This window comes from Oncorhynchus masou, chromosome 21, assembly GCF_036934945.1.
Source record: "Oncorhynchus masou masou isolate Uvic2021 chromosome 21, UVic_Omas_1.1, whole genome shotgun sequence".
Classification (NCBI taxonomy): Eukaryota; Metazoa; Chordata; class Actinopteri; order Salmoniformes; family Salmonidae; genus Oncorhynchus; species Oncorhynchus masou.
Window position 1 is genome coordinate 8,302,958 of NC_088232.1, and position 25,651 is coordinate 8,328,608.

At 42.3% G+C, this 25,651-nt stretch overlaps 1 protein-coding gene and 1 pseudogene across 3 annotated transcripts; both read right to left on the reverse strand.

The window, feature by feature from the left end:
- Nucleotides 1-2,173: 2,173 nt before the first annotated feature.
- On the reverse strand, nucleotides 2,174-24,426 carry LOC135507770 (PDZ and LIM domain protein 3-like). Of its 3 annotated transcripts, XM_064927405.1 has the most exons (8): nucleotides 23,458-24,426; nucleotides 18,972-19,123; nucleotides 18,046-18,130; nucleotides 17,705-17,892; nucleotides 7,608-7,735; nucleotides 4,153-4,264; nucleotides 3,948-3,981; nucleotides 2,398-2,560 (listed from the first exon to the last, which is right to left on the reverse strand). In XM_064927405.1, the coding sequence occupies exons 1-8, from the start codon at nucleotides 23,548-23,550 to the stop codon at nucleotides 2,495-2,497; spliced, it is 858 nt and encodes a 285-aa protein (XP_064783477.1). In that variant the 5' UTR covers nucleotides 23,551-24,426; the 3' UTR covers nucleotides 2,398-2,494. The 3 variants fall into 3 exon arrangements, with proteins under 3 accessions (XP_064783476.1, XP_064783478.1, XP_064783477.1); XM_064927404.1 differs by lacking the exon at nucleotides 3,948-3,981 and having other exon boundaries at nucleotides 2,174-2,560; nucleotides 23,458-24,423; XM_064927406.1 differs by lacking the exons at nucleotides 3,948-3,981; nucleotides 23,458-24,426 and adding an exon at nucleotides 20,838-20,944 and having other exon boundaries at nucleotides 2,174-2,560.
- Nucleotides 5,677-6,387, reverse strand: LOC135508559 (4-galactosyl-N-acetylglucosaminide 3-alpha-L-fucosyltransferase 9-like; annotated as a pseudogene).
- Nucleotides 24,427-25,651: the final 1,225 nt, after the last annotated feature.

Genomic DNA, 25,651 nt, shown 5'->3' on the forward strand with positions numbered 1-25,651 from the left:
CGGAGGGTCAGTTTTTTCAACTTTTCTCAAATACTATAGAGCCGTTACCATGTCTATCAACGCTTGAATAGAAACATAGTTCACACACCCAATTTTGACTTCAACACAGTCGCTACAGTCCCATTAGTTTTCTTTCAAGCCTCGTTTGAATGTTGAGGGTGCACACATTTGTACGGAATGGGGTGAGTTTATGTTACATATTCAGCAGACATTCTTTATTAGCCTAGTCTCCAAGTAGTCTTTCATCAGGAAAGCCTAGTCTATATTCTGTATAACAATCATTGAGCAATGCCATTTCATAAAAAAATGCCTAGTTCAAATGCAGAACATGATATGTCGTCATTATTAACATTCAACCTCGTTGTCTTCTCTTGGAGACAGGGGGGCCTCAGGTGTGCAGGAGCTTCGTCTTCTCATGCTGATCTCTGGGGTGATTGCCAGTTTGCAGCACGTTTGGATCCTGAACCGAAATGGCCCTGATATGACAGGAACCTAAAACATTAATGAGCAGGGCTTAAATGTCATTACATTTAGGATCGTTTAGATATTGTTCCATCTAGACCTCTCATTTCAAAATTCAAGGCTAGCAAAATGTCTGGGCTAAAAAGCCAGCTACCTACAAGGCGACTGTAGCTAGCTAGCTACTGTAGCTTGCCAAAGCCAGGCGTTGCTGGCTAGCTAATTAGCTACCGTTACAGTAAAACATGGTCAAACGGTAAATAATTCATAACTTACCCTCCGCAGAAACTCCGTTTGCGTGTAGCTACATGACACGTTCAAAATGAAAATTCATAATCGTAGTTAATTCGTTACAAGATTTGCTAAACTCCGTTCTTCCTAGTAAATCAGTGTAAGGTTACCATGGTAACCGGAATTCCGATGTCCCTCAAATTTGAGCTAAACTCTGATTGGATGTAGTCATCAACAGTTCTTTCACACTTTTTTTTTTTTTACACACTTTTCAATTTTGGGGGGTTTGTGAGCCTTTTGCCACTTTAATTAACAAGTCATGTATCTATAAATAGACTTAGTATCGTCTTCAGAAATATCTGAAGATATTAAATCTTGTTCTATAGTAGGCCTATTTACAACGTTTCATGGACAACTGGGCTGTTGTATCGTGTACCACCACTCACCCTTATACCATGTTGTAATACAGACTCTTGGCAAGGTACCCTTTTCCTATTACAACGGGATCAACTTACCTGTGATCTCACCATGTCAAATGTCTATAATGTTTTGGCCCACTGAGAAAACATCTGGCATTATCAAGAAAAAGAGGAACGTGACACTTGAGCCCACCTAAATGTGTGGAAATTGAAAAGTTACCTACAAAAGTCACACAAGATACAGTATTCAGAGAAAGAAAATGTATCAGTGTCTGATTCACTGGGCCAAAGGGCTGAGGGTATTTAGCTGGGGTCTTTGGGGTGCTAATTGGAGCCAGGCCCTGTTTTATAGGCCTCTCACACCTGGTGGAGGGATATAGGCCACATCACTGTCAACTTACCTCATAACATAACTTTTTTTTGATAGAACACGCAAAACAAAATGTCATTGACTGTTACTGTGGTTTAATTTACACATCCAGGACCAACGTGTCTTTTCAGACTACTTCCTCATATCCATTCATTTCTTCACCCACACAGCTGTTGGGATGGCCACTTAACACTCGGGGAAAGTATAGTCTCCTCGAGATAAAGGTTCAAATAATGTTGGCGAGTGACATGGATTAGGTTCACTTCACTTCAGCAACAATGATCCGCTCATGCACATAGTAGTTATATGACAAGCTCAACTGTTAGAAGAGATGTTTTTTTTACATCTTTATCTCACTAGTTTTTGTCTAATCACATTTGCCCGTCCTCGCGTTCATCCCTTTCAGTTGTCACCCAAACACTTGCTGACCTTACAACTCATTCACTGACGCTCGCCAAATCCCAGGTCGTAAACAGACAGTACCCTTTATGCCTTGACACCCTGTGAGGAATAACAGCTGACACGGGGAAGGTGGCACATTCACAGCTCCTCGTCGTCATCCCCCTTGAGAGACTCTCAGTGCCCTCTGTGACACTGACGTGCCAGCACTTCATCTAGTGTCCGCCTATCAGTCAGTCGGCCAGCCAGCTCAGGAAAGGGATGGAGAGAAAGACAATGAGGCATTTCCACAACATGGAGTCAAAAAACCCTTTATTTGAAGTAAGAGAATAGTATACATGTAAGTGTATTCAAACAAATGCACTGTCAGGATTTGTGCAAAATAAAGCAAACAGACAATAGAACACAGGAGAACACAGATACAAACAGTTACAATCAATGGTGCCTCACTGGCAGACAGAATTTTAAGGATGGTGCATGTGTGTGAGGGTCCTATGCCGAGGGGAAAGCAGTGACAAGGTCATGGCCCTCCGGGGGTCTTGTTCGGGCTCGAGCGTGGGTCTCGCAGTACAGTTGACCCTCCACGAAGAAGTAGCCCTTCTGTTTAAGGTTGACGTCACAGTCGGTGCACACGAAGCAGCAAGGGTGGCGGAACTTGTCTCTCGCTTTCACCACTGTGCCCCTATAGAAGAACAACAGAGGTAACAACAGGAGTAGGCTGAAGTTACCGCTGATGCTGATTTTGGGTCAGTTTAGCATTACCCCCACTAATGGTTAGGATTGGGGGAGGGGAAGCTGGAGCGGGGTTGCCAGATTACAAAAGTACATCAATGATTTGGGAGAGTGCTGCCTACCTCATCTAACCACTCAAAGTACACTGAGTATACCAAACATTATGAACACCTTCCTAATATTTAGTTGGTTAATTTTGTAAATGACTACTGTAGCTGGAAACAGCGGATTCTTTTATGGAATATCTACATAGGTGTACAGAGGCCCATTATCAGCAACCATCACTCCTGTGTTCCAATGGCACGTTGTGTTAGCTAATCCAAGTTTATCATTTTAAAAAGGCTAATTGATCATTAGAAAACCCTTTTGCAATTATGTTGCACAGCTGAAAACTGTTGTCCTGATTAAAGAAGCAATAAAACTGGCCTTCTTTAGTCTAGTTGATTATCTGGAGCATCAGTTCGATTAAAGGTTCAAAATGGCCAGGAACAAAGGACTTTCTTCTGAAACTCGTCAGTCTATTGTTGTTCTGAGAAACAAAGGCTATTCCATTCGAGAAATTGCCGTTTCCAGCTACAATAGTAAATTGCAACATTAACAATGTCTACACTGTATTGCTGATCAATTTGATGTTATTTTAAATGGACAAAAAAAAGAAGCTTTTCTTTCAAAAACAAGGACATTTCTAAGTGACCCCAAACTTTTGAACGGTAGTGTACATTTCTACACTATGACGTTGGAATAATCCTGTCAAATTGGGAGAATTATGATAATGCCCTTTTAGTGTAAGAGCTATTTAAAAAGACTGCCTGAAATATCAGCCTGTTTTCGTGTGATGGAGTTTTGGCCTGGTGACATCACCAATAACAGAGTTCCAAACCTATCTGCCAATAACAGCTAGTTTTCCCCTCCCCACGCAAACCACTACCAGATAGTCCACAAAAATATTTTTCTGGAGAAATTGCTCTTTGCTTAGAGTTTATTTCGACTATTTTAATTGAAAACAATCAAAGTAAGGTATTTAATTGATTTTTTTTTTTAATGGCTACATTGGACCTTTAAGGGGCAAATAGTTTTTGGCAGAACTTTTAAGGTGTAACTCTTCTGGCTTGGGTACCAGTTTGTTTCTGTTATCATTATACTCCTTGCCACTCCTTGTCTGACCAAACACTTTTGATCAACACAACTACGCAAACTCTCTGTAGAAGAAAGACACTGTTCGGCAACACAGGAGATTGGTGGCACCTTAATTGGGGAGGACTGGCTCATGGTAACAGCTGGAATGGTATCAAAGACATCAAACGTGTTTAATGCTATTTCATTCGCTCCGTTCCCACCTTTATTATGAGCCGTCCTCCCCTCAGCAGCCTCCTGTGTTTGGAATGACACAGAATAAAAGGAGTGGAATGTCATCTCAAAACAGGTTCTGGATTTCAGGCTATAACTCTTCTTATTATAATAAGTATTGAAAGAAATGGGTGCAACTCAGTACCAACTTTTCATATGACATTCTCAGAGCAGCTTCGTCTTCGAAGTACTCACACAATGCCGTTTCCACACTTGTCACACAGGGGCAGTTTCTGCAGGTTTCCTGTGGGCGGCGGTGGCTTAGTCATGGGCGCTCTCACTGTCCTCGTCACCATGGGGCGAGTGCCTGGACAACACATGGGACACACACTATTGGTACCCTAATCCTTATATATTTCTCTACTTCGAGCTGGTCAATACAGTACATAGAGAATAGGTTACCATTTGTGACACAGAACACAAGTCACAAGCAAATTATTAAAATTAGGAGCATACCGTAATTGAAGGATATTAAATTATTTTAATATTGAAATACAAAAAGGAGCAGAGCGTTAGCGACCTATACTGTATATTGTCACAGATATGTCACCATAGCACAGTATATTGATGATGTCACCATAGCACAGTATATTGATATCACCACTGCACAGTATATTGATGATGTCACCATAGCACAGTATATTGATGATGACACCATAGCACAGTATATTGATGATGACACCATAGCACAGTACATTGATGATATCACCATAGCACAGTATATTGGGGGGGAAAAGGGATACCTAGTCAGTTGTACAACTGAATGCCTTCAACTGAAATGTGTCTTCCGCATTTAACCCAACCCCTCTGAATCAGAGAGTTAAAGCTTGATGATGACGCCATAGCACAGTATATTGATGATGACACCATAGCACAGTATTTTGATGATATCACCATAGCACAGTATGTGATGACACCGTAGCAAAGTATATTGATGATGACACCATAGCAAAGTATATTGATGATGACACCATAGCAGAGTATATTGATGATGACATCTTAGCACAGTATTTTGATGATATCACCATAGCACAGTATCTTATGATGACACCGTAGCAGAGTATATTGCATGCACGGATACATCATCTCAATCTATTGCACACTTCCTGTATATTCACCAGCATTGAACCCCCCCCACCCCCCCCAAACAACAGTGCAATACACAGTGGCGATCTGTCATTCAGGGTAGGTGGGGCAGAGTACCACCACCTGTTTTGACAGAACACTGAGCCAATCACGGCGCAATGCTCCTATTTTCTGCTGGCTCACACCACCACCGCAGAAAGCACTGAGCTAGGCTGAATCATCTGCATTTTGGAGCCGCTTCACTCGAAAAAACAAAAAAAGAAGATTTATTAACTCAATGATATATTTTTTTGAACTTGTTTTTTTTACATTGTTTGTAAACTGATATGTGCTACGTATTAATGCCAAAATAACATGCAAAACAAGCAAGCCCAAAACATTTTATTACTTTGTGCTTTGTGTATATATATATATGTGTGTGTGTGTGTGTGTGTGTGTGTGTGTGTGTGTGTGTGTGTGTGTGTGTGTGTGTGTGTATATATATATATATATATATATATATTTATGTAAAAATATTTGGCGCTCTGCAATTTCACCGGATGTTGTCAAGGTGGGTCGCTAGTGGTCGCCACATTAAACTATGCATATATTCCAGTGGTGGCTGGATAAAACGGGCTCATTCCATTCTGGAAATTACGATGAGCCCGACCTCCTATATCTCAGCCCACCATCCTCCTCTGATCTGTTAAAATCAAGAGCTAATGGAAAATGTCTCAACCCCCAAAAAGTATTGTAGAGGTCATGGACAATACAATCTCTCTCATCTTTTGCCATGTGTTCAAAGGCACAACAGATGGGTTGAATGATCTCTTCATAGTGTTTCACCAGGTGGGGCGTGGCCTTGAGGTACCGCCTCCACATGAAGTAGCTCATGTACGCATCAACGTTCTTGTCCAATTGGAGGAGGAAGTCCGCCAGTGCCTTTGCATCCGGGAAGTCATTGATATGTATAAAGGAATCCGCAGGAAGAAAGTCTTCGTAGTTCTGTCTAGACGGGCCCAATACTATTGGTACAGTTCCTGCCACGAGTGGTCCATTCACCTTTTCCGTGATGTAGTCTCTGTAGATTGAATTCTCGGACGAGAGGTAGAACTTGCAGCTGGCGATGGTCGAGTAATACTGTGCTTTTCAAACAACTGCCCGAAAAAGCAGTGCCGAAACGGGTTACTGCTCCTGACAATATTTTTCTCGGACTGACGTCCCTGTGTAAGGGTTATTATTGCTCACAATCCAGCAGACTAATTTATCTTTCTTGGACAGCATAAAATCTGTCTCAGTCTTCATGGTTGTTAATTCATTTTGTCGCACTACCCGGAACCCAAACCGGCTGCGTGTTTGCGCCATCGTGCATAAATGTATTTTGTCCCCCCACACCAAATGCGATCACGACACCCAGGTTAAAATATCAAAACAAACTATGAACAAATTGTATTAATTAATCCACACATAAAACGGTCAACCGAATCGTTCCAAGTCATCTCTCCTCCTTTCAGGCTTTTTCTTCTCTTGACTTTATATTGCGATTGGCCACCGACCTATTTCGTCTTTCAGTCACCCACGTGGGTATAACCAATGAGGAGATGGGAGAGGCAGGACTTGCAGTGCGATCTGCGTCAGAAATAGAACTGACTTCTATGTTAACGCAGACCCACGTTGGTCTTCGTAGTCCGTAGTTTATGCCTGCCCATTCCATAACCCCGCCATCACCATCAGCAAACCGCTCGCCCACACAACGCCATACATGTGGTCTGCGGTTGTGAGGCCGATTGGACGTACTGACAAATTCTCTAAAACGACTTTGGAGGTGGCTTATGGTAGAGAAATTAACATTCAATTCTCTGGCAACAGCTCTGGTGGACAGTCGGCATGCCAATTGCACTCTACCTCAACTTGAGACATCTGTGGCATTGTGTTGTATGACATAACTGCACATTTTAGAGTGGCCTTTTATTGCCCCCAGCACAAGGTGCATCTGTGTAATGATCATGCTATTTAATCAGCTTCTTTATATGCCACATTTTTGTTCATAGGCCTTATCTAGCACATCAGTACCACACAAAGTGACCGTGTTAGCCTGCTGAGCCAAAGCCTAGACATGTAATCTGTTCACTACTAATTCATTTGTATATAGAGTTCACTCCTTGTGTACGCACTTTTCAAGATCAGAACAATGTGAATTCTGAATTATCTCCCTGTACTTTGTCTTATAAAATGAATGCCCAACAAAATACTGATTTCAAGTGATATCTTCATTTTGATGGTGGCTCTTTCCAATAGTTTTTGGGGTCAAAATGTATGCGATGTTGATAGCTAGACGTGTTAATTAAACTATAGGTCTTGAAGTGAGTGAGCGGTAGAGAGCTCACCCACACTGACGACGACTTGAACACCAACAGGTTTGTCCTTGATGTGTCTCATTGAGAAAGAATACATTATTATATGCAACCGTGAAGCTCTTCTTGAGTGTGGGACTGCAGCATTATAGCCTGGAATCCACACTGAATGATGATATCATTTCCCACCCATATCATAATGAAAGGGAAGTTACTTAATGGAGAACTGACCGTCGCTGTCGACAAAGTCCTGCAGGGCCTTGAAGGAACCTGATTGCCGGGGCTCCTGGGGCTCCTCCTGGTCTTTCAGGAGCATGCGGTACACATCAGACTCCTCGATGGAGGTCAGCGTCTTGCTACTGCAGGGAGGGAAACACACACACACACACACACAGAGATGAGCAAAAATATATACACATACACAAAGAGGTGAGCATTAACAGATGCAGCACACACAAACACACACAAAAATATCTCACATTTTGTGGAGATGGAGAAAAAAAAGGGAAAGGGGGATACCTAGTCAGTTGTACAAATGGATGTGTTCAACTGAAATGTGTCTTCCATTTTTAACCCAACCCCTCTGAATTAGAGATGTGCCAGGGGCTGCTTTAAGTCGACATCGGCTGCACCTGTTCCATCCGAGATCTGCGGCTACCATGGAAAGCACTGTTCATCTGCCCCAGCAGACACCAGTGTAGTCATAACAACACTATCCTCCATATCAGATTTAACATCAGAGTCGTATTGAGGCCTGGGGGTCCAGAACTCCCCAGCTCCAGGTTTAGGGACGGGCTGTAAGTCATAGGGGGAAATGATGCCTGCCAGCTGGGGCACTCTCACTCCAGGGCCCTGAGGCTTTTGGTTATCACAGGCTGCATCAGGTCAAAAGGAGGCCCGCCAGACATTACAGAGACCAGACCTGGGGTCAAATACTATTTGAAATAATTTCCAAATACTGTTTTTAGTGCTTTATTGAGCTTTCCTGGCTTAATGGACCAATAAAATAGTCCCACAATGGCAAAACCCACCCATGTGGTACTCCAGGCAGGCTAGAAGTATTTGCGCTCAAAGTACTTGAAAGATTTCAAATAGTATTTGAACTCAGGTCTGACAGAGACACACATAACACAGGCATCAGCAGACATCCATAAAAGGAAGTGAAGAGAGGGAAAATCAGAGAGGAAGAATGGATGGGAGGAGAACGGAGAGAATGGAGAGAGGAGGTTAGAGATGACATGGGGTGAAGAAGCATGAGTGTGCAGACGCCTTTCGTATACACAGCTCTTTTTATAGCCACCACCCATAGTCAGAACACCAAGTCATCTAACCAGAATTTGCTGAAAGAGATCTACAGGCCAATAATACCACACATGGATTGAATACGCTATATATGTATATATACACTGAGTGTACCAGACATTAAGAACACCTTCCTAATATTGAGTTGCACCCCTTTTGCCCTCAGAACAGCCTCAATTTATCGGGCGTGGACTCTACAAGGTGTCGAAAGCGTTCCACAGGGATGCTGGCCCATGTTGACTCCAATGCTTCCCACAGTTGTGTCAAGTTGGCTGGATGTCCTTTGGGTGGTGGGCCATTCTTTTCTATATGCACTACCATTCAAAAGTTTGGGGTCATGTAGAAATGTCCTTATTCTTGAAAGAAAAACACATTCTGTCCATTAAAATAACATCAAATTGATCAGAATACAGTGGAGACATTGTTAATGTTGCAAATGACTATTGTAGCTGGAAACGGCTGATTTCTAATGGAACATCTACATACAGTTGAAGTCGGAAGTTTACATACACTTAGGTTGGAGTCATTAAAACTTGTTTTTCAACCACTCCACAGATTTCCTGTTAACAAACTATAGTTTTGGCAAGTCAGGTAGGACATCTGCTTTGTGCATGACAAGTAATTTTTCCAACAATTTTTTCACATATAATTCACTGTATCACAATTCCAGTGGGTCAGAAGTTTACATACACTAAGTTGATTGTGCCTTTTAAGGCTTGGTTGCGAATGGTTCTTCCAAATGGACAATGACCCCAAGCATACTTAGAAAGTTGTGGAAAATGGCACAAGAAAGTCAAGGTATTGGAGTGGCCATCACATAGCCCGGACCTCAATGCTATAGAACATTTGTGGGCAGAACTGATAAAGCGTGTGAAGGCAAGGAGGCTGTCAGGAGGAATGGGCCAAAATTCACCCAACTTATTGTTGGAAGGCTACCCAAAATGTTTGACCCAAGTAAAGCAATTTAAAAGGCAATGCTACTAACAAATACTAATTGAGTGTATGTAAACTTCTGACCAACTGGGAATGTGATGAAAGAAATAAAAGCTGAAATAAATTATTCTCAGATCTATTATTCTGACATTTCGCAATCTTAAAATAAAGTGGTGATCCTAACTGACCTAAGACAGGGAATTTTTACAAGGATTAAATGTCAGGAATTGTGAAAAACTGAGTTTAAATGTATTTGGCTAAGGTGTATGTAAACTTACAACTTCAACTGTAGGTGTACAAAGGCCCATTATCAGCAAACATCACTACTGTGTTTCAATGGCACGTTGTGTTAGCCAATCCAAGTTTAGCATTTCAAAAGGCTAATTGATCATTAGAAAACCCTTTTGCAATTTTGTTAGCACCGCTGAAAACAGTTGTACTGATTAAAGAAGCAATAAAACTGGCCTTCTTTAGACCAGTTGAGTATCTGGAGCATCAGCATTTGTGGGATCGATTACAAGCTCAAAACGGCCAGAACCTAAGAACTTTCTTCTGAAACTCGTCAGTCTTTTCTTGTTCTGAGAAATCAAGGCTATTCCATGTGAGAAATTGCCAAGAAACCGAAGATCTCGTACAACGCTGTGTATTACTCCTTTCACAGAACAGCGCAATCTGGCTCTAACCAGAAAATAAAGAGAAGTATGTAGGGTGTATATATATATATATATATATATATAAGTGGAGGCTCCTCAGGAGGAAGGGAAGGGACCATCCTCCTCAGTAAAATGTCATAAATATAAAAATAGTACAACATTAAAAAAGAAAAGAAATTATATTCATATATCACCAAATAATTGGTTAAAAAATACTGTTTTGCGATGAAGGTCTACAGTAACTTCAACAGCACTGTCTGTGCTTGCAGCATGGTGTAGCCGGAGGAAAGATAGCGTCCATCCTCCTCTGGCTAGATTAACTTCAATACAAGATATAGGAGGCTCGTAGGCCTCACTCCCTTCCATAGACATACATGGTAATTATGACCACTTCCGGAGGATGTCCTCCAACCAATCAAAGCTTTTGCAGTATGAACTGACATCGTGTCCATCCGATCATAGATGTAGGATCAGATAATGAACCTAGTTTGTTGTATTGGAATTGTGCCACAGAGCATTATGGGGGTTCTATGTGTTGAGAAGCTTGGTGACATTGTTGGATAGAGATTAAGAGTGAAGAGTGATAGTTGAGCATTTTTGTGACATTATTCAATTCAGATGAGTTTTTTCAAAATGCAGGAGATGGATGAGGTATATTATACATTGTTTTCTTGGGTTTAGAACTTTATTTTTGTGTCCAGTTAGTGCAATGTATTTAAATTTGCCTTGCTAGCTAGCTACCAGCGCGAGTGTGCAATTTTCTCCACCAGAATGGTAGAAGGGCCAACGCTGCCGAAAATGTCGGACTTTTGTTATAAAAAACCTTTCATTCTTTGGGGTACACGGAAAAGGTGCGAATTAAAAACGAGGGTCGACCTCTGCCTGAGATCATTTTCATGGAGAAGGATGAAAAGGTGAGGGCGTTCAATACCAACTGGCATCACATGTAAAGCTGGTTAACAGGGAGCCTATTATCAATCCGCCTTTAAATGCATGTTACGGTTCTTTACATGCTGAACATCTTTTCTGAGATTTCCAAAACAACTCCGAATGATTTGATAGCTTCCATTGCATCATCCATCAAAAGTTAGATTAAAAGAGAGAGGTTGGCACAGCACTGCGCTCAAGTAGGCTTTGCACTTTCCTCCGGTATTTTTTTTAGCAAAGATGATAACACATAATCACTCCGGACAGACAAGCAAAAACTCATGACATAAATGTCTCAGCATCCCAGGCTACGCCTAAACATTAGAAATCTGACATGCTGTATGGTATCTGCTGAATGGGTTGAATACAATACTTGTTCTGTCTGATCAACTGTAGGCTACTAATTAGAGCAGCTGCATACAGTCCATGAGCCCTGTCCATCTGGTCAGGGTAAACTAATTGGTAGCGTTATGTATTTATAGTCCATATGTGTGTCAGGAGAAATTGTGAAAGTGTTAACATGTTGATTATATTCAAAATTGGGCTGGCTAGGTTGCCTATACGTTTTGCATCCAAAATGATTCACTGGAATGAATCAATCAACATAATAGTGATGGCAGATGCGAGTCATTTGTATAGGCCTACAGTTGCATAGGCCTGCATGATGCAAACATGCATCAGTTGTTGTCTGTGTCTGTGTAGAGAAAATCCCCCTCCTAATCTAGTCTAAATACATTTTTTTTTTTAAACCATGTGACTTGATTAAGAAAAACAGCTCCCATCATAGCCCATATAAAACCTTTTTACAACTTATTATTAATTGTCATACCTTATAACGTCCAGAGTTTTCCTAGTTAGGTTAACATATAAGGAAAAACTCCAGGCCCTAGGGGGTAAAAGTTGCTCCACTGCTCTGGGCCCTATGGTGCCACCATTCTGCTTGCAGCTGTCAGTTATCGTCAGGTATGTGGATGATCAGGGCTTTATTCAGGAACGTTTCTTGGGTTACATGATGTCTCATGTGCCCTCTCATCCACTGGCACATTGAATGTTTCCCTTCCAAGCACTGTGAGTACCCCTATCAATTCCCTCTCATTAGTGTATGTAGAGTCAATCACATACACGATGCCATTAACACATCAAAGATCTTACTCCTTGCTTGGACTAACTCATTCTTAGCTCTTTTGTCTACCTGTGTAGTGTCTTGTGGTTTTTTTGTCTTCTCAGTAATATCCTGTCCTCCTGCACTGGTCAAGCCTCTGAACAACTCAACTCATGCTTCATACCCTCATGCAATCACTGCCGTGGTCCCCTTTTCAACACTGTAAGTAGCCTTCTCATCCCTCATAATATTGTACTATAAATGTCTTTAGGTTAAAATAATTCGTCTCTGATGATTTTTTTAAACACATTTTGTGGTCTCTGTGTGTTCCGTGCCTATACTGGAGGTCCCCCATCCTCCTCAATTTTCTAAGTCACCAGCCTCCACTGAAATACTGTGTATAAATATATTTTTTACATTGTATGTTATATTTTTTACATTGTATGTTTTATATTCAATCTACTTGCAATGAATCAGCTCAACATCTCCTCCTCATTCAGTCATCTAACAGACTCCCATCCAGAGTGACCCACAGAAGGAACCAGCGCCAACGCCCTGCTCAAGGGCACGTTGATAGATCTCCCACAAGGTCAAAAACGGGGACCAGAACCAGCGACCTATCAGCCACCGGCCAAGCTCCCAATCGCCAGTCCACCAGCCCTCCAAGATACCCCCCACAGTTCCCCAAGAGCTGCCCCTCAACCATCCGAGACACCCTCCCCAAGAATAATTTAATTATTACACCCCCCCCCCGCCAATGCACGAACAAACGGAAAACAACAACACAAAAAACAGAAGACATCAAGGACAACAAAATATGCCAACTGAATATGTTTGAGTACATGTATGGCACTATTTACCTGTGTCTGTGTATGTGCACGTTTGTGTATTTGAATGAGAGTGTGTGTATATGCATGTGAACAAACACCTGCGCGGCATCCGCCTCAGGTAAACATGCATTAGCTGTAAGAACACTGCCCCTCAGGGTCATTCAAACTGACTTTTTGTTTTGTTTGGACTTTATTGTTTTACTTTTATATTTGACCGTCATTATATCCCCCCACCCAGCAACTCAACTCCTTCTTGTCTCCAACTCCACATCCCAACCCTCAGCCCATCCCACGTATCTCTGCTCGCCACCCTCTTTGGATTTCTACACACCATATATCGTTCAACTAAGCTGTGATATTTAACATAGAATCCACAGATTGCGAGTTGAAGATAAATACTGTTACTGAGATATTAGTATATCAGTAATTGACTGACCCGGTCTCCGAACAATACTATTTCTAGGGATTAAAAAAAAACAATGTTACACACTTTCAGCCATTCCTGAGCCTGAGACCAGAAACACGCAAAAACAATACCAAAACAAATGGTCTATTGATTCTGTATCCTCACAACAAAATCTGCAGAGCTACGATGATTTGATGTTCCAAATATTCAACATTTTGTTGGTGGCAAGAATTCTGTACAATAATGTGAGCTGAAAAGCACAAGTATTGAATCTTGCTTCGTTTTATATATCAACTCATACACCCTGTACCATAGAATCCATACATCAAAAATATCTTCAACTATTTTCCAATCTGTATGGCACAGCTGTCAACATCCTGGTCCTCAAATGAAACTGGTATACTTTCCTATTTATGCTATTTTTATTCCTCTGCCAGTTTTGATCCTTTATATTGGGCAGACAGACCAGTTCCCTACCTCCTCCCGCTGCAGCCTGCCTCCTCCATTTTGGGGGTAATGCTGTAATAATTTGGTTGTAATCTTGGATTGAGCAGACCTTCCCATATAATTATGATAACCATTCCAATTTACAATATAATTTAAAAACAACATTTTCAAACATCTTTTCCATAAATACATGTATTTTATCAACCAGTACATCTGAGTTCAGCCATAATATTTTTTCAGGGGGATGAAATTTAAATTGTAGCCAGCTTTGTAATGCTTGTTTGGGGGATTTTTTTTCTTCTTCAATTAATCGAAAATGACACAAGGCAATCTGCACAAAGGCAAAAATGTCATTTTTAAACAATGGATGAGCATTTCTTAGTAATCTACTTGAGAACCATTTAGGGTTAAAGTTATACTTTTGGATAAGTAAAGCTTTTAGAGAGAGGTTTAGTGCTTTGATATTTAATCATCTCAACCCTGCAAGTTCATACTCATTTTAAAGATAGGCACGCTTTATCTTGTCTGGTTTAGCATCCCAGATAAAGCTAAATATTATATGTTTTGAAAAACGAATCATCAGGAGTAGGCAGCACCATAAGTAAACTGAGATAAGACTAAGGAGTTAATCAGTGCATTTTTTCCATAAATAGACAGGTATTTCCCTCTCCATGGTTGCAGTTTTCTATTGAAATTCATCGTGGAGATCTCATTTATATATTTTGTGATATGAATACCAAGTATGTCTACTTGACTCTCAGACCATTTTATAGGTAAACTGCAAGGTCAATGTAAAAGTTGTATTTATTTAAAGATCCAATACGTAAAATTGTACACTTATCGTAATTAGGTTTTAGTCCAGAGAGTCCGTAAAGGTTATCTAGATATTCAATGAGACATTGCAGGGATGTAGCTTGAGGACTTAATATAAAACTTGAGTCATCGGCATACATGGACACCTTCGTTTTTAAGCCTTGGATTTCTAATCCTCTAATGTTATTTGATCTGATTTTAATAGCTAGCATTTCGATGACCATAACGAATAGATATAGTGAAAGCGGACACCCTTGTTTAACTCCTCTTGACAATTCAAAACTCTGAGAAGTAGCCGCTATTTACCATTTTACACCTGGGGTTGCTATACATTACTTTTACCCATTTCATAAGAGAATCACCGACATTGAAAAATCCAGGCATTTATAACTTAACCTGTTGCGTCGCGCAATCCCGGATCCGGGATTCTATTTATAGCCTCAAGCTCATTAGCATAACGCAACGTTAACTATTCATGAAAATCGCAAATGAAATGAAATAAATATATTTGCTCTCAAGCTTAGACTTTTGTTAACAACACTGTCATCTCAGATTTTCAAAATATGCTTTTCAACCATAGCTAAACAAGCATTTGTGTAAGAGTATTGATTGCTAACATAGCTATAAGCCTAGAATTCAGCCAGCAACATTTTCACAAAAACAAGAAAATCATTCAAATAAAATCATTTACCTTTGAAGAACTTCAGATGTTTTCAATGAGGAGACTCTCAGTTAGATAGCAAATGTTCAGTTTTTCAAAAAATATTATTTGTGTAGGACAAATCGCTCCGTTTTGTTCACGTTTGGCTATGAAAAAAACCTGTATACAGTTATAGCCTCAAGCTCATTAGCATAATGTAACGTTAACGATTTCTGAAAATCGCAAATAAAATGAAAATAATGCGCCTGCTCTCAAGGTTAGCCTTTTCTTAACAACACTGTCATCTCAGATTTTCAAAATATGCTTTTGAACCATAGCAATTCACTAATTTGTGTAAGAGTCTGCTAAGCTAGCTTAGCATTTTGAGTAGCATTTAGCACGCAACATTTTCACAAAAACCAGATAACCAAATAAATAAAATCATTTACCTTTGAAGAGCTTCGGATGATTTCAATGAGGAGACTCTCAGTTACATAGCAAATGTTCAGTTTTTCCTGAAAGAATCTTTGTGTAGGAGAAATCGCTCCGTTTTGTACATCACATTTGGCTACCGAAACGAACCGAAAATTCAGTCACCAACGTCGTCAAACTTTTTCCGAATTAACTCCATAATATCGACCGAAACATGGCAAACGTTGTTTGGAATCAATCCTCAAGGTGTTTTTTCACATATCTCTTCATTGATATATCGTTCGTGGAAGCCTGCTTTCTTCTCTGAATTCCATGGAAAAATACTTGCAGCTGAGGTTTGCGCACCAATTTCGGCGCAGGACACCTGGTAAATGTGGTCTCTTATGGTCAATCTTCCAATGATATGCCTACAAATACGTCACAATGCTGCAGACATCTTGGGGAAACGACAGAAAGGACAGGCTCATTCCTCTCGCATTCACAGCCATATAAGGAGACAATGGAAAACGGAGCCTCAAAAATCCTGCTGATTTCCTGGATGCCGTTTCATCTTGGTTTTGCCTGTAGCTCACGTTCTAGGGCACGCACAGAGAATATCTTTGCAGTTCTGGAAACGTCAGAGTGTTTTCTTTCCAAAGCTATCAATTATATGCATAGTCGAGCATCTTTTTGTGACAAAATATTGCGCTTAAAACGGGCACGTCTTTTTATCCAAAAATGATATAGCGCCCCTAGAGTTTCAAGAGGTTAAATACAGCCTTTCCTTATCAAAAGCCTTTTCAAAAAACGCTATAATTACCAGGCCTGGCTTCTTAGATGTTTCATATTGTTTTATTATTTCTAGTAGTTGTCATGTATTTATCTCCAAGTGTGGACCATTATTGATACATATGGGTAGAAACAACGTTGATTCAACCAGTTTGTGGTCACAGGACCTCACTATTACATGTACTCAAAAGTTTCTACTGAAACGTATCCTTTCTAGTTTCTACTGCACTACTTGATCAAAATATGAACAGTGAAGAGCCGCTGTACCGAACTATACAGTGTAGGCTGATGTGAACCTCGGCTAGCATGATTTATGTCTATCAGAAACAGATCCTGCTAAAGCCAGGGAAAAAGTCATTCCTGTGTGCTTGGGTAATACATGCACCGCGGTGACACCCCATATATCTGCTAGCTAGGCTAATGAGATCCACATGACTTCCTGGGAACTGAAAAACGAGGATACAAGACTCTCTATATCCTCCTCTGATTTCCATACTGTCTCAATAAAGTGTAATATATATATATATATATATACACACATACATATATATACATACACACATACATATATATACATATACATATATATATATATATATACACTCCCCAAGTACAGGTGTGTCAAGCTAGTAGCGTCAGTCCCAAAAAGACTTGAGGCTGTAATCGCTGCCAAAGGTGCTTCAACAAAGCACTGAGTTAAGGGTCTGAATACTTATATAAATTAGATATTTCCATTTTTTATTTGTGAACATTTCTAAAAACCTGTTTTTGCTTTGTCATTATGGGGTATTGTGTGTAGATTGATGAGGGGGGAAAAAATAATGTAATCCATTTTAGAATAAGGCTGTAACGTAACAAAATGTGGAAAAAGTCAAGGGGTCTGAATAACCTCTGAATGCACTGTATATATTTAAAGTACCTTGACATAACATTTAACATGTTTTAGAACAGAAACTATCAGATAAGACGACAGTAGAAGCTAACACAGCAATACTGGTGTCACCATGACGACAGATAGACACCCAACCACCCATCAACCCACCGACCATCTCACCAACCCAGCCAGCCAACTCACCCCTCTGGCTTGTCCTGGACCAGGCCCCTCATCTGTCCGTGCATGGCGTCCTGGATGTTGCCTGAGGAGTAGAGGCCTATGGGGGTGTTGTAGGCTGTGCTCACCACCTGACGATGGTCGTCAATGTTAGCTGCAGCTAAAAAGGGCTGGGCCTTGCGGTTGTGACCCGTACCAATGGGTTTGAACTCCTGAATGGAGAGCCAGAGAGAAAAAAACAAGGAGGCCTTATGTGATGTTTTCTGACGCACACAAACACCAACAGGTGTAGACACAAATACAACTAAAACAAATACACACACAGTCTCCCCTCCCCCTAATTAGATCCTCATGGTATCGCTCACCTGTTGCTCAGCCTCCAAGTTGATTTTGAACGGGTTGGCTTTCCCGTCTTCCGTGACTTGAGGCGACCATAGCCTGGTTTCTGGTCTGGGAACAAGAAACAGGTCATGATCAAACAGAGTTTACTGTCAACTCCCTCGACCGCAGGTGAAACGATTAAGACCACAGACCAAACATTGGTTTACATGGCAGCTGGGACACAGTACACTGAGCACTCATAAATCAAACCCAACTTCATACACTTCCTTTGGTGTGTGAACAGTATAAAAGCGTGCGTGTGTGTATGAAAGAGTATTTGTGCGAGTATGTGCGTGGGCATGTATAAGTGTGTCTGTATTAGAGAGTGGGTGTGTGTAGCTCATTTCTTGGTGTTCTTGGGTATGAAATCGTCTTTTTCTAGCTCTGGAACATTCTACATAAGATGGAACGTTCTATGTGGTATTAAAGCGATCTTGGGATCCCATCAAGTACAGTAAGTTCTGTAGATAGTCAAACATGAATGTGTGTTTGACTAGCTATGTGTGTCATAGGATACACCCATTGGTAGTCACTTGTGTCACTGATGTTTTTACATGTCTCTATTGTATGGTGTGTGCTTTTATGTGAGAGGTGTGTGTGTATTTGGGTATGTGTGTTTGTGAGAGTATTACTGTGTGTGTGCACGTGAGTATTAGTGTGTGTGTGCGTTTATGTGAGATGTGTGTGTATTAGTTTGTGCGTGTAAGTGTGTGCATGTCAGTGTGTGTGTTTACGTGAGAGGACTGTATGTGGGATGGGCATCAATGTGTGCATGTCAGTGTGTGTGTGTGTATGTTAATGTGCGTGCGGGTGTGTGTGCGTGTATGTCTCCAGGGTGTGTGTAAGTATGAGGTGAGTGTGTACGTGTGTCTGTATCGGTATGTGAGTGTCCCACAGTGTGACCCCTGACCTCTGGACGGTGAGAATGAGCTGGTAGATGGCGTCTTTGATCTTGTTCTGGGCCTCACAGTGCATCATGTCCTCCGCCGGGATGCCCTCGATGGCCAGGATGACATCACCAGGACACAGGTTGGCCACCGCCGCCTTACTGCCCGGAGTGATCTGCCCAGAGAGAGAGAAAACGAGAGGGGTGACAGAGATGGATCATTATTAATTCAATTGTCACAAATTATTCTAATAATGGTTGCCGTTATTAGTGTCGTCTTCGTTTACTTTGGTGAAGTAAGCAAACGTCTTCACTTTTCATACTTAGAAAGTGAACTGAACTGAGAGAGAGAGAGAACTTGAAGTGAGAACCCCGGCTGCTGCCAAGGTATATTTTTTACGATTCTCTCCCATATATAACTCAGTACAACTTATAAAACCTGATTATTCAGAGCGAGGCGGAGAGAGAGAAAGAAAGAGAGAGACGGAGACAGAGAGAGGAGAGGGAGAGAGACGGAGACAGAGAGAAGAGTGGGAGAGAGATCAGTATGGTTGTTAATAATCTACTATTAGCCAGGCAGAAATGTGTGCCATATTTGTGTGGATCCATAGTCACACAAACAACATGGGAATAATCCTTCTTACCTCACCATCTCCATCCCTTCCTCCCTTGTCCCCACTCTCCATCACTTCCCCATCTCTCTCCTTCATCATAATCAAATGGCATGTACTGTCCTATGTATGCATAATGAATGAACACAATGTAGCCTGCTCTATATCAGTGCCACATCATCATCCGCCTGTAGTTAGGTTGGCCCGCTCTATATCAATGCCACCTCATCATCCGCCTGTAGTTAGGTTGGCCCGCTCTATATCAATGCCACCTCATCATCCGCCTGTAGTTAGGTTGGCCCGCTCTATATCAATGCCACCTCATCATCCGCCTGTAGTTAGGTTGGCCCGCTCTATATCAATGCCACCTCATCTATCTGACTGATTGTAGTTGAACAACCCTCTTTGGGCCTAATTGATCCATTAGGTTAACTGTAGGCCCACTTCTAGTGACGCAGACTCCCTTTAAGCACTTCTGGTCTATAGAACCTCTAATAAAAGCATAGATTTGCACGATTCTATTTCCTCCTAACACCTCGTTGCCACAATGTTGCATATAGATTTGGGAGAAGGTTGTTCATGAAATTACCCTATGGCAATATTTATGACGACCCAATTGTGTTGATAGGGTTGCTGGATTTTGTGCACAACAACCCACAACTATATGCTATTTATGTTCATGCCAATTAAGAAGCAATACCAAAACTCCCAACTCAAAAGTCAATTTTGTTGCAAAAGTTGAAATATACATTTGCTGGGAGTTTGCAGTTTGTTTTAGAAGCCCGTCTACTTGACAGTGTCCCGGCCTCCAGAGTACATGGTTGAAACCTCTCTGTGTATGAAGTCAGGAGGTAAACCTCTCTCTCTGCGTATAAAGTCATTTGCCCTCGCTGGTATTTGAGCTCGTGCAAACTGTTTATTTCCCCCATCTCTCTGTGTGGACGAAGTAAACACGTGTTTCGTCCTGCCAACTGACAGTATACAGACGGAATACGGACACAAGCCAGGTCGAAATGATTGGGTTTTATAAGTGGTAAAGAGTTACATACGGAAGAGAATAGTAAAAATATAGAGAGAGAAAGAGAGAGAGAGCAATTGAAGTTAAAACCTCAAAAGTAGCTGGTTTTAACTTCAAAATAATCCCTATTTTTCGTCCATTTACTTCAAATGCTCTCTTTCTGTGTGTGTGTGTGTGTGTGTGTGTGTGTGTGTGTGTGTGTGTGTGTGTGTGTGTGTGTGTGTGTGTGTGTGTGTGTGTGTATCTCCCTCTGTCTCTCACCGCTTGCAATATTTCTTTCTCTCATTTGCTCTCTCTCTCCGATGGGGTTTTCCTCTCTGGTGGAAGAGAACCATATTGCGTTTCAGGCGCCACAGACACAACGTTGTAGCTCTCACAGGGGAGACGTTACATTGAAGCTTGGATCACGGGCCTATAAATAACCCAGGAGGAGAGAGTCACGGGATGCGGAGGGAACATGAGTGATTTACACGATTCAAACTTTGGCATTTTCCTTGACAACCATCTGCATCTCCCTGTGGCGTGCATCATTTTTACTACTCTCCTATCCATTCCGACAGTCAGTCCCAAATCGCTCCGAAACCCGTCATTTGGCCTTTTATTTTTATTTTTTATGTTTGCAGATCTGTAAGGTGAAATCAATACGGTGGAAAGGTCCTCCATTACACTGAAACCCATCCAGGCTCTTCAGATCTGCAGACATTGAAGGGTTAGGGCCAAAATGAGGGCAAGGAGGCGAATTGGGAGCGGCTCCAAAAGTTTCCTGCATGGATGGACCCCTGGGTTGTGTTCGGGAAGGAGAAAGCAATGGTTTGAAACAGGGAGCTACGACCATAACTTGTCCAATAAGAAGCCCTCATTTTCATTTTGCTATGCAGTACACACACACACACACACACACACACACACACACACACACACACACACCACTGAACACAACCCCTAGTTTCTTCCCTACTCCGCTTCCAGTCCCAGCCAAACATGCACGGCCGCAGCTAATTTAAACATCACTCGTCATCCGTCCTGGATTCCCTCGTTTACTGGAACCCGGGCAATGGACGTCAATTAATAAATGTTTTGTTTTACGCTTTTACTTGGAAACAAAAATCAACCGAAGAAGGGGATGTTTTTTTTAAACAAAAAACAGCCTGGGAAGACATCCCCGAGACAAGGTCGAGGTTTCAAGCTCTGCGAGCGAGAGGAATGTGACAGTGGCTAAATCTCATTGCAAGTGAACAGCCCCTCAAACGAGAGCTCGTAAGACCACGTGGAGAGGGTTTAAGAAGCTTTCGATCAACGACTGCTGTGTGAGAGGTTAGGAGTAAAGATGAGAGCTGGTCTAGTGGGTGGATTGTGAAGGGAATACGTGGACATACAAAAAGGCACAAACGTACAGGGTCAAGGGTACATGAGAGGATTTAAATCAATCGAGGAGAAAGATTGAAAAACAACGAACGGAGTCAGATTGTACTTCATCCCCCTGATGGTTAAGGTTAGGCTTGGAGATACGGTAATCTGACCCTAGATCTGTGGTTAGGGGCACCAGCTACCTACGGTGCCTTTGAAAAGGTGTTTAATAATAAACACTTGTCTGACATCATGGTCGAGACCACAGTTTTGACCCTTCCCTCTCGCCAGCCTCCCTCCCCTTCATCAGCTTGCGGGTTCTCTGCTCACACAACAGGTGTGTAGTGACCATCAGGGGCCGATGATTCACAGATCTCACCGGTAACTCTTTTAGCTCCCGGCCCTGGTGCCAGGCCTAAATTTAGACACACGACAGGGATTACTGATACTCCTATGGTTACACACACACACACCCTTGCCAAAGTTAAAATACAAAACTACACACACACACACACACACACACACACACACACAGACAGAGAAACACATACAAGCACACACACAATGTTAACACAAACACATGATGATGATCTCACACACCTACAGTTGAATGTCTTAACTTGAGCAAAATGAAGGGCATTCTCTGAATAACTCCAGCTAGATGCCTACCCAGGAGGCTGCACTTTGGTCGCCAGCTATTAACCCATTCCCAGCAGCCTGCGTTCAATCAGCTGCTGTGTGTGTATCCTAGTAGATGATGCAAACAGCTATTTCCAACTGAGCTGCAGATATTTACTGAAACACGGGTGTGTGTGAGCACGCACATACGTGTGTGTGTGTGTGTGTGTTCCCCCAGCCGCGCAGCCTTCCACCACATAAGAAAGATCCCTGCTGTATCATGGTTTAACACAACCCTAAAACACATATTCACAATCCAGTGGTCTTTCACTGTATGTATCTAAGGCTGTTAGGGAATGGCTGAGGCTGTGTGTGTGTGTCCAAATGGCCTCCTATTCCCTTTTTTGGTGAACTACTTTTGAAGAGATTTCTATGGGCCCGGGTCAAAAGGAGTGCATACTGCATGCTGCCATTTGGGACGCAGACTTTTGGCAGCGTTACTCTGTGGTCAGTCTGGTTGAATACAAAGAGCTCCTCCTTGCTGTTTCTCATCCTAGCGCAGCTAGTTGACTGGGACGAGAGGTTAAAGGGAAGGTGAGCCAAGTACTCCGGCGGCAGTAAGAGAGAGAAGTGGGGGGGGGGGGGGGGCTAAAACAGAGCGGATCAACATAATCCCCTACACACAGAATACAATGGTGGAACGGTTGAGTATAATCTGACCATTTGTGTTCTCTGTAGGAAGACAAACACACACCTCCCTACTACTGCCTCCTTCTCACCCACACAAACACCTGGCACCAGGCTCACTCAAAAGATGCTCGAGCACACATCACACATGCAAAACATACTGTAAACACACAATCCCCCACCCATTGTCAGTATTCTCAGTCTAAACGTATCAGGTACACTCTCTTACCCTGGAGATAGTGAGGGGCTGGTTGAAGTCCTTGCCGCCTGTCAGTCGGAACCCCCACGGGGCCGGGCCATTTAGGACAACATCCAGTGGCATGTCCCCCTCTCTGTCCCTCGTCTCTGTAGCTGGAAGTACACTGGTGTTTGTGTCCCCAAAACAGCCGGATTCTCAGAAACAGAGCAGCGGGACTACTTACTCGTGTACCCTTTTAAACTCGCGGAGGGGTAGTGGTGGAGGGGGGACCCCACCCCCTGAGTGAAGTCATTGGCCCCGACTCAGGACCAGAGGCATTTCTCCCTCTCTCGCTCTTTTTTCCTCTTTTGGCTGGCAACACTTACTCCCGTGCTCCTTTACTTCTGTTTGGTCTCGCTCTATCACTTTCTCTCTCCCCCTCCTTCTCGGACGTAGCAGCTCTTTCCCTCTTTCTGAACACGATACTGTACCTGTTACACTTGAACTCAGCCAACTCATGTTGCGTCATCCTTCCCCAGCTTCGTCTCGCTCTCTTGCTCCACCTGTATGCCTATGAACATCCAGGGGAAGAGTGGAGGTAGGCCAGTGTCTGTGAGCGTGCGGCCCACTCGTCTCTCCTCGTCCCCGGGTTGCCTCGGAGCCTGACTGGGTCCCCCACTCCGCACTCTGGCTGACGCTCTTGTCCGGCTGCTCCTGCCCTTATTTGGTCTGCAGGCGCAGCTCCTCGCGCAGGGCCTATTGATCTTTAGCGGTCCCAGAGCACTCTTCATATAATTTGAGATCTCTCGTTATTTTTCTGTTTGTGTGATGTGGACACGAAACAATCTCCATTCTTAACGTTTCACTCACACACGCTCTCTCTCGTGAGTGTTTGACAGAAACGAGGTCGGAGGCGTTTGAATAACCATTAGTGGAGGCAATTTTTCTTAATCTCTCGCACTCCTAACAGAAACCGTTACAAAAATATCTAATGCAATTAAGTCATCCGTCAAAACACAAGCAGTTCTTATGTGTATATGTGCATGACAACAATGTAAACGCACAGTAAACATTGAAGCAAGACAAGCTAACCTATTATAAAATTGTCAGCCCTCCCTCTGTGCATAAAGTCTGTTTTCATAACGTCTATGGGGAGAAAGAAAGCCAATCAAAACAATGGATGGCCATTTAAAAAAAACAAGCCCAATTATGATGACATTTAATGTCGTTCATTCTCCCTTCGGCGTCGATCTCCTGAAATGGCTAACATACCTCCCTCAAGACGTATCAGTCCGGGTTTGTTTGTACAGTTGCCATGGGGGCAGGTTTTTAGGAAGGAACCGACTCCTACACAAATAAAGGATGTCTGGGATGGTGCGTGTCTGTAGAAAGAGTGTACACACACGTCTCCAAATACGTACCTACTTCACATAGAATACTTGAAAATGTCTTGGTCCAACTATACAGTCCAAAACATATTGGGGCAGCGTGAACTTGAACCTTTCCTGGAATATACACAGTTTACCGATAGAACAAAAGGTATACCCAAACGCGCTACAGCCCAGCTTATACAAAAGGCTCCGATGGGAGACGAGTTATGCCGAAAACATAAGCCTTTTGTTTGTTTGTCCCGTCAATAAACCTATCAGATTCACCCAGCAACCGAGGGCTCCTTTGTCTTTATCCTCCCTGATCGTCACCTGTTGAAGTATCCTGGGGCAAATGTTTTTGTTGTGTGTTTTGTGTGTGGATACATACAGCTTAATTGCATACAGTCATTCATTCCTATGTGGACCACACCAGAACATAACTACTGTATAACCACGTCACACCAGTGAGAAAATGAGTCCGCCTGTTACCGGACTTTCCAAAGAGGGAATAATACAGAAATTATCAGGCAGAATTTATTAGGAATATAGTACCCAGAAAACGTCAAATGAAAGCAGAAAGACTGGTAGAAAGACTTGTAATAAGAATGTCATTGCAATGCATCCACTTGAGTTCACATTCGGACAAGCCTAAGAATCTGCACTTGTAGCACCCCTTTCTGATTCAATATGCACAACTCCAATGTGAGACGGGATCCTCCAAAAGCCCACGTCTTCAGTCCAAAACCTTTAAAGTCCCCGAAAGTGGTAGCAAAGGCAGACTAGAAATATTTAAAACATTACATTCTATCCTCATTCAATTACGGGTAACGTACATTCCCTTATACTCCATTTTGTTCTCCAGAGCGGGTATCCCT